General features: G+C 25.0%; 2 protein-coding genes across 4 annotated transcripts; one reads left to right on the top strand and one right to left on the bottom strand.

Moving 5' to 3' along the window:
• Positions 1–571: 571 nt before the first annotated feature.
• On the top strand, positions 572–2986 carry LOC126907155 (uncharacterized). Of its 3 annotated transcripts, none has more exons than XM_050688254.1 (4): positions 635–724; positions 1320–1382; positions 2537–2705; positions 2763–2986. In XM_050688254.1, exons 2-4 carry the CDS (start codon positions 1350–1352, stop codon positions 2840–2842), a joined length of 282 nt encoding a protein of 93 aa, XP_050544211.1. In that variant the 5' UTR covers positions 635–724; positions 1320–1349; the 3' UTR covers positions 2843–2986. The 3 variants fall into 3 exon arrangements, with proteins under 3 accessions (XP_050544213.1, XP_050544211.1, XP_050544212.1); XM_050688255.1 differs by having other exon boundaries at positions 684–724; positions 1320–1386; XM_050688256.1 differs by lacking the exon at positions 1320–1382 and having other exon boundaries at positions 572–724.
• Positions 2867–5825, bottom strand: LOC126907154 (retinol dehydrogenase 13-like). The gene is made up of 6 exons (XM_050688253.1): positions 5629–5825; positions 5393–5558; positions 4784–4892; positions 4364–4678; positions 3531–3735; positions 2867–3089 (listed from the first exon to the last, which is right to left on the bottom strand). Exons 1-6 carry the CDS (start codon positions 5700–5702, stop codon positions 2984–2986), a joined length of 975 nt encoding a protein of 324 aa, XP_050544210.1. The 5' UTR covers positions 5703–5825; the 3' UTR covers positions 2867–2983.
• Positions 5826–9253: the final 3428 nt, after the last annotated feature.

Raw genomic sequence — 9253 nt, 5'->3', positions numbered from 1 at the left:
TATTCATCAGTTTACTTTAGAATAACCAAGTCTATAAAATTAATGTGAATTTATTTTTTACGTTTAGAACTTTTATAAACAATTCATAGTTAACAAAACAATTAGAAATATTATTATTATATAATACCATTAAATAATATTAAATTATCATATTTGAACACTTAAATTATAGAGCTTAACAATCAATCATGGAAAATAAAAAAAGCCATTAAAAAATATTTGGATCTAGGGGTTACACGTACCCCTCACTTATGATGACGTTTAGATAATCATTTATAAAGTCATTTAACTAATATAAAAGATAATATTATTTTTATTTAAGTTTAAAAATTTAGATTCTTCCAACACTAGTTATAAAAATGTTTTTCCAAATAGCACTTAATTTTTAATTAAAGACTAATTCCTTTTTGAAAAGATTAACTCTTTACCAATAATCTGATTTTTACATACCATCATGTACCACCGATTTGCAATCAGTGCAAAATATAACTATACGTCGAATGAATCTTTATTTAAAATAACCCGCTTTTATAATTTGAACATACTTAGTGTTAAAACCAAAACAGCTGTTTTGTAACTGTGGTAACTCGTCAATAACATGTTTGCAGCTACGGACTGAAGTACACATCGCCCTTCATAATTTATCTTCCAATAATGTATTCTTACCTTTCAACGACATGTAAATTTAGTTTTGTTTTTAACGTTTTGTTGAGAAAATTACAAGGTAAGATTTATTCTGATTGTGAAGATAACTTAATTTTTTATAATGCTGTCCGACATTAACTGAAAGCACTTCTATTACTGTTAATAGGTTTTTTATTACAAAATTATCAAATAATTATACTTTTTATTGTTTTATCATAGCCAACAAGGAATATTATATATTATTTTTATTTCTTTCCTTTTAATTTTTAAATCTTTATATTTTTCAGTAACTTAAACATATATTATGATTCATTTATGATTATAAAATTTCACATTATTATTAAGGAAAAATTAATTCAAATACGTTTATTTTTTTTATAGAATGTAAATGTAAATTCGTCATTTGATATAAAATCTATAAAAAAATGTTCAATCTTTTAACAAAAGTATGATAAAACTTATTGTTGATCAGTCTGCAACCTTATATAAGTCAATAAATAATTGTAACTGATAAAATAGTTTTTCTACATATTTTTTACCCATATTTTATAAACTATAATTAGCTATAGAGATAAACATGATTTGTGTACATTTATTAAAAAAAACAATATATATTATATAATTTTTTTGATTTGATAATAAAATTTTTATTAGTATTAAACTTGTTTATATAGTTATAAATAATAATCACATAATGATAATATATGGTGCCAGAATTTCTTAATGAGGCGGAAAGGGCAAGTAAATATTTTCAAATAAATAATACAAATTATAAATCAAGTATTATATATAATCAATAGTCGATATCTAATCTGTAATAATAATGTGACTACTAGTGCAACAGTGGAATATGAAAATAAATAATCTATATTACCTAACAAGACTTATTAATATAATTTTTTATATAGCTGTTGTCAGTTAACAGCAGTTTTCCTAGAGATAAAATACTTGGGATCAAGAAAAGAGAAAATATTTGATTTGAGGGGGTAATAAATCATTCTCATTTCTCAGTACCATCTCTGTATAAAAATGCTATTATCTAGTAATAACTTACTTTAGTAACCCATTTAATATTTTTATAAAAAAATTAATTTGTAAAACCAATTTTTAATAAAAAATAATTTTTTAGAATGTACATGGAATACATTCTAAATTTTATTATTTTGGTAACCATGAGTCTTCTTCTTTTTCCTCCCTTTAATCTCAACTACTTGAGGTCAGCCATCGGTTTATAAATAAATAAATATTAGTATTCAAATTAATTTATTATTTTCTGTTATCTCTTATAAATAAAATGTGTGTAATTATTATGTACACTGTTATCTTTATATTAGTGTCAACTTGTATAGTTCAATGGGTAATATTCTTCTTCGAGTAGGTATAACAATGCTCCGATTGTGTTTTGCTGAATTATATCAGTTTTTCCATTATTTTTAATAAGAATAATAGATCAATAAAAGAAGTAAAAATTAATTTTTCAAATTATGTAATGTAAAAAATAAGCTATTAAATGTTACTGTAGTTGAGACTTAATATAATAAATTGAAGTAAAGTTTTGTTTTAATTTTCTTTTCTTTTTTAATAACTAAATATTTCTAAAATTAAATAACAAAAATTAATACTATTAAAAATTTAGATCAGTAGATTTTTATATCATATATATTTATTTTAACTGAGTAATAAAGTTTCTAGTTGATAACTTATAGTTATTATTATTGAATAAAATAAAATTTAAATTCAATTTTTATAAGTTGAAATATAAGAATCACATTTGTTCTAGCATTGAACTGCAATATTAGAAAAATATTTGTTTTATTAATTTCAATGTTTTTGAGATTTTATTTAATATTTCTTTATAAGTGAGAATATAATAATTTGTTTCTGTATCTAGATGGGTGTTGAAGATAAATTAAGTCGCAAGATGGTCTTTCCATATACATTCACTGCAAAAATAGTTCAGTTCCCTCACAAATTGCATTTCCAACATCATTGGATGTACCCTTGGTTCATTGGTGCTGCCATCTTATCTATGCCATTATTTTATAAGATTCAACAAGCTGGTAATTTTATGTTTTAAAATTACTTATTACTGAGTATAATATATATTTTTATTTCAGCCAACTGTGAAGCGAATATTAAAATTTGGGCTGAAAAAAGGAGACTTGAAGAGGAACATCATAAGCATAAATGGGATTAAGTTAAAATGTAAATTTGTAGAAAATAAAAAAAATCATATTTAATATATAAATGTCATTTCTATTAGTGTTACTGCGAGTTTTTCAATTAATGAAATTAAAAACATGTTACAAAAATTAATTAATAAAACTTTAAAATTTCATTACTTTTTTACATTGATTCTTGTCCACTTTTCACTTACTTTCCACAACCATTCTATATTTTTTTGATCTTTCACTTGAACTGGCATAGGTATTTGTTCAAAGTTACTAAAGAAAAAATGAAGGAAATTACTCAAAGTTATAAATTTTATAATGTTATACATTTATTTTGAAAAAATTCTTTGTTTTTTTTTTTAACTTTATAAATGTTTCAAACTTTATTTGAGACATCAAAAGCTAGAGAGATCAAAGAGACATTTTAGAAAAAATGAAGTTTGTCAAAACAAAAAGTAAAATACCGACTTTTTGATTGGATTATTACAGTGGATTTTTTTTAAATCAAGTGCTATTTACTTCCTAAACCAATTGAATTACAAAAATTGTATTATTGAGAAATGAGTTTTTATCACTTTAATGCTTTCAACTTTAGGTGCCTCAATTATAGTCTCATTGCAATGGTGACATAATTTTCTTTATTTAGTTTTTGAAGTTAATTTTTTAGCCATATATAAGTGTGTACTTCTTATAAACATATTCTACTATAGTTACCTTAAAAATTGTCCCGTAACATTTTCTAATTGAGGCTCTATCGCTGCGTGAATTAATGTTTGTGCTCCTTTTGAAGCTGATTTTAAAAATAACCATGCCATAGGTTTTACAAAGTATCTTGATACACTTGTATAGTAAGGCAAATGTCTCGAAAGATCAGTAGTACAAACACCAGGATAGACAGCATTTACAGTAACTCCAGAATCTAGAAAAAATAATTTAACCACAAATTGCTTTTCAAGCATTATTGAACATATTAGTAATTTTGTAATATTTGAGCTAAATATAGACAAAGTATTTCTACAAGTTCACACAAACATTATTACAGTGGATTTTTTTTAAATCAAGTGCTATTTACTTCTTAAACCATTTTTACTTCCTAAAACATTTTTTTTTAAATATTTAGAATTTCTTTATTATCTATTGAAACTGCATTAACTCAATTGAATTTTGAACTTAAGCACACTAATTATTGCATTATTTTTAAAATTGAGAAAAAATTATCATCACTACTTTTGAAATATTTATCTTTACACTGTCTAAATTAAGCATAGGATCTATTTGAAAACTAAACGTACACTTTTTATTAGACTGGTGCTCCTATCTGTAAGATAAAATACAAGCCAAACATTTTCTTTTCTAAAATTGTGGGATGCTCTGTAGAAGGCTCACAGTAATAGATTATTGCATCAATGTGTGTGACAATGGAATGAAAGACTTTTGAAATTAATTATATATATTTTCAAAACTTATTTTAACTTTTTAAACAATGTAAAATATAAGTAATCATTTATCATAACAAATTATTGTGCTATAAATAGTCATATACATACCTTTCAAGATTTCAGCTAATTTAGTAGTATACATTAGTATGGCTAATTTACTCTGATTGTAAGCCGCTTCCTCATTATATGTCTTAGTCATATTAAAATCATCTTTATTAATTGCACTATTTTTATGTTGAATTGTAGTCACATTAACTATGCGACTTGGGGCACTTTTTTTCAAGCAGTCTAACAATAAATGGGTTAACAAAAAATGTCCTATGTAATTTACGCCCAAATGGGTTTCAATGCCATCTTTTGTTATCGATTGTTTACATCTCATCACTCCAGCATTGTTAATTAAAGCATCCAAATGATCAAATTCTAAATTTAAAGTACAGTATGATTATAAATTAATTTTATTCTAGAAAAATTTATTTTTAATTAAATTTAAGCATTAATTATTCTTTTCAGAATTTAACTATAAACCTTTTTTAAAATTATTAGCAAATTCTCTAATAGATTCTTGAGAAGATAAATCACATTTTCTGCAGTATAAACGTTTGTTTCTTGACTGAAGAACTAATTCCACTCGACTCTATTCTAAGACAAAAATTAAAAATATTTAAAGTAATAAAGTATTGATAAAATTTATAGTATCAATGCAATTTCACTCTTGTTCTGATTTTTTTCATTAAAATCACGTTATGATAAAATTGTATTAAGAAAATAAAAAATTTATACTTGTAATATGAAATTTTATTGTATATTTTATTTATAATTTAAATGTTAACATTAAAATTTTTGTGACAACTTCATATAAAACTTGTTTAACTAAAAAGTTTTAAAACTTAATTCTATTGCATAGACATATTTAACTGTCATTATAGGTTTGTTTGGTTAGGCAAAAATGATTATAGAGATTGAATTATAAAAAATATAGATTTATTTTAAAGCAACAATAATTAAATTTGTGAAAAATTTTTGGTGAGGCTTATAGAAGTCAATCTTTCTTTGTTATAACTAGTAACATACATCTTGTTTTTAGTAAGTCTAAAATATGCAGTAAATTGTAAAAAAATTAGTTAAATAAAATACCTTTTCACACTTTTCCATATCTCGACAAGCCATTATTACTGTAGCATTTTTAATAGCAAACAAACGAGCTGCTTCTTTTCCAAGACCTGTATTAGCTCCTGTAATAATAATAACTTTTTTGGCTGCTGACGTTTTAATTTTATAAGATTTTCCAGTAACTGTTTCTCTAAAAAAGTAAATGATTTCATTCAATTTAGTCATCAATGAGGTTTTCAATCATTTTTTAAAATACAGACTTAAAAATATATGCGCCTCCAATAACCGTACTAAAAGCGCTTACATAAAGCAAAGGTTTCGGTATATTAATCATGGTACGAATTAAAAATTAAAATAACAATAAAGCGTATGCAATAATTTTAGTCAAATAAATTTGTATCACAAATATATTTACAATGTAACAATTTGCAACAATATTTTTGGCTAGTTGATCTTATCAATTAATTTAAAAACTTATCAATATATTAGCCCAGTCAACAAAGGAAAAATGGTGGAAAAAATTCCCAACCAAAATTTTTTTTTAAAGTTGAATGAAAATATAAATAATGACATACTAAAAGTTCTTATTGATTGGAATTGAGTTTTTTTTATACCCTAGCAAAAGTTCAAAAATATGAGCTTTTTTAATTTTTTCAAAAAATATTTAACTTGCAAAAAAAGTTTCGTACAATAGTTGTTAAAAGACAATTTTAAACAAAAAAGGTATCTTATATTTTTTTATTTAAACAAATATTTTTCGAGTTTCATTACATTTAATATGAGTACTATAATTTATTTTCCATTTTTTTCATTTTACGGTTACTTTTTATCATGTTATATATTAGACACGATGTTATAAATGCATATGTGTGTATGTGTGAGTTTATTTATTTACAATATCATTAAAGTGTAGTGTGTATTAAGATACAACCGATAGAGTAGGTAATTAATTTGACGCTATATTTTTTAAACCCAACCAAACGCTAAATTGTACATTTCCAAACAATAATTATATTATGTCAATTGCCACCGGAAATTCTGGTAATGATAAATATAATTGTCATAAAACGTATTGGCCTTTAGTCAGTTGCTGAAGCTGGTAAAAATTGTGGCTGCCGAAAAACAGGGCTTAAATATTGTATTATATGTGAACATTGCAAAGGTCAATGGCGTACAAATACAATAGAAATAAAGATTGAAGATTGAGAAGATTGTACTTTTGTTGAAGATATATTCTATCAAAATTTAGAGTGGGAAAATGAATAAGAAAATGGAAAAAATTTTGTTTGGTACATTTGTTAAATAATTTTATAGAGGAGAAATCCTCCATCGATTACACACTTTGCACTAGTAATGCATATAACTTGTATTTAGGATATAAATAAGGAAATAGGAGATGATGTAGCTTTTGTAATAATCCATTAAAATTAAACACTATCTACAGATTTGCATCAAGGCGTTTTTTTATGATAATGATTTTAATCACTGTCACATATCATCTATACTGCACCCAATTATACACACTGTGCCGGGACACTGCTGGTTTTTTTTTAAATAGCGATTAGTTGAAATAGTAGCAATGGGTTTACTTTAATTATTTCATTATTAATTTTAACAATAGAAGTTATTGAAGATAGAGTTATAACTTTATTTGACCTTTTAAGATTTATATCATGAAAGTTATTATCCACCATTGAGTTTACTAGAACAAGACCAATTTTATACACTTTATGACAATTAATATAATCATTACCAAAATTCTGGCTGGGTTGATAAAAGAGAACATGAGGTAGGTGAAATGAGGAGATCAGTGACAATAGGTGAGAACGTGAATGGGGAGATCGAAAATTTGAAGAAAATTTAGGATCAGTTGTGTAAAAGAGCGGTGGTATTGACGAGAATGTAAGACACAGGATTAAGTGTGGGTGGTTGAAGTGAAGAAAAGCGTCTGGTGTCTTATGCGATAAAAGAATTCCAATGAGGCTGAAAAATAAATTCTATAATACTATAGTGAGGACAGCTATGATGTATGGTTCATAGTGTTGGACGGTTGATAAGAAAGTAGAGCAGAGAATGAGTGTAGCAGAGATGAGAATGCTTAGATGGATGAGTGGAATGACTAGAGAAGATAGGATAAGGAACGAGCATATAAGAGGAAATATAGGTGTAGCGTCAATCGTGGATAAAATGAGAGAAAATAGACTTTGATGGTTATACAGGAGGTAGTTAATGAACTGCTAATATACATTTTTTTTTCTATGTAAAAAGTCTAATTAACGTACTAGCACAGGTGATTGATTAACTATGTCCCACGTAATGCCTTTAAAAGTATAAATCATAATAATTTATTCTCCATTCTATAATCTATAATTTAAAAAAAATGGTCCTATCTCTCCTCTTTCCCCTTTAAATTAATAATAACTTCATTTTTTTTAGATGGAAACATATGTTTAATTTGCTTAAAAATAATAAAATTGTCAAAAATTAGTTTTATTGAAAAAAACTGTATAAAGTATTATTATTGTACAATATTATAAGACATTTTCAATATTTAATATTTTTATGTAGTTACAAAATAAAACAAATGCCATATGAAGCTAAAACATATTTTTATTTTGATAAAATTTTTGAAATAAATACTTCAGGTATATAATTATATAAGATAATTGTTTAGTATTTTTAACACTTTACTCTAACCATTGAAGGTGAAGCACGTATCTATTTATTTTAATCTCTATTAATTTATGTACCGCACTAATTTTCGAAGTACATCTTATTTTTCCTAGCCTTAATCACAACTACTGGGGGTTGGCCATCCTTATCCTATACTACCACTTGACACGATCTCCCACATCATCTACGCACACATCAACTGTCCTTATATTGCATTCAATAACGTCCTTCCATCTCTTTTTTAGTCTTCCTCTACCTATTTTCCTTCAAAATTATTTCCTTAGTTGTTCTTACAGCTTCCGATTCCTCTCCTCATAACATGACCAAACCATATAAGTATATTTTCTCTCATCTTATCCACGATTGACGCTACACCTATACTTCCTCTTATATGTTCGTTCTTTATCCAGTCTTCTCTAGTCCCTTCAATCATCCATTTATTCATTATTGTAGTAAATCATATTTTTTCTTATCATGTCTTCGCTTATTGTTACTGATTTCCTAATTTCACCTACCTCGTGTTCTCCTTGGTCAAACTCATACTCTATATATTTGATACGATTTAACAAACTTCAAAATACTGTATAAACGTTACTACTGTTGTAATATCCATAAACTCTTATATTTAAAAATAATTAAAAAATTATTATATTGTAATAATTATTACAATAATTAGTAATTAATAATGAGTAAAATATTATATTATTAACAAAAGTAAAATAAACTATATTATATAAATATTTAACATTTATCGAATAATGTTCCATTAACATTTCTAAAATCAACTTTTTTGCATCACCTTAGTGTAAGTATCTGGTTTATGATTATGATAATTAGTGATAGATAAGTAGTTTTTAAGATTTAATTGATCAAATAATTAAAGTGATTTTATTAAAAATTACACCTATAACGGACATTAGCTATAGGATTTAAAGGAATGTGAAAGCTTTATGGTCTATTAGACATTTTTAGACAAAACTGGTTCATATTGGATAAATAATGTTGTAAATATGCCTGTCAAATTTTTTAGTTTTTTTTACTGATTCATAAAATAAGAGGTTGTTTGTGGTTTAAAATTTTTACTTAGCGTGACTAAGGTTGTTTAGTACATACTGTTATTATACTTTTTTTTTTGTGTTATCTATATCGCTGGTCATCGACTGTTTTTGTGTTCTTTAAGTAGTAAAAATAAAAACTAATTGATGTAAAAAT

This window comes from Daktulosphaira vitifoliae, unplaced genomic scaffold, assembly GCF_025091365.1.
Source record: "Daktulosphaira vitifoliae isolate Bord-2020 unplaced genomic scaffold, ASM2509136v1 Scaffold_5, whole genome shotgun sequence".
Taxonomy (NCBI): Eukaryota; Metazoa; Arthropoda; class Insecta; order Hemiptera; family Phylloxeridae; genus Daktulosphaira; species Daktulosphaira vitifoliae.
This window is presented reverse-complemented; position numbering and strand designations above follow the sequence as displayed.

What these genes read in the sequence shown, in the direction of transcription:
- LOC126907155 (XM_050688254.1), top strand. Translation starts at nt 1,350, where the DNA reads ATGGTGCCAGAATTTCTTAATGAGGCGGAAAGG. An exon ending in TTCTTAATGAGGCGGAAAGG is followed by an intron (nt 1,383 to 2,536) that starts GCAAGTAAATAT and finishes TTCTGTATCTAG; the next exon opens with ATGGGTGTTGAAGATAAATT. An exon ending in TTATAAGATTCAACAAGCTG is followed by an intron (nt 2,706 to 2,762) that starts GTAATTTTATGT and finishes TTTTTATTTCAG; the next exon opens with CCAACTGTGAAGCGAATATT.
- LOC126907154 (XM_050688253.1), bottom strand. Translation starts at nt 5,702, where the DNA reads ATGATTAATATACCGAAACCTTTGCTTTATGTAAGCGCTTTTAGTACG. An exon ending in GGAGGCGCATATATTTTTAA is followed by an intron (nt 5,559 to 5,628) that starts GTCTGTATTTTA and finishes TTACTTTTTTAG; the next exon opens with AGAAACAGTTACTGGAAAAT. An exon ending in ATATGGAAAAGTGTGAAAAG is followed by an intron (nt 4,893 to 5,392) that starts GTATTTTATTTA and finishes GTCTTAGAATAG; the next exon opens with AGTCGAGTGGAATTAGTTCT.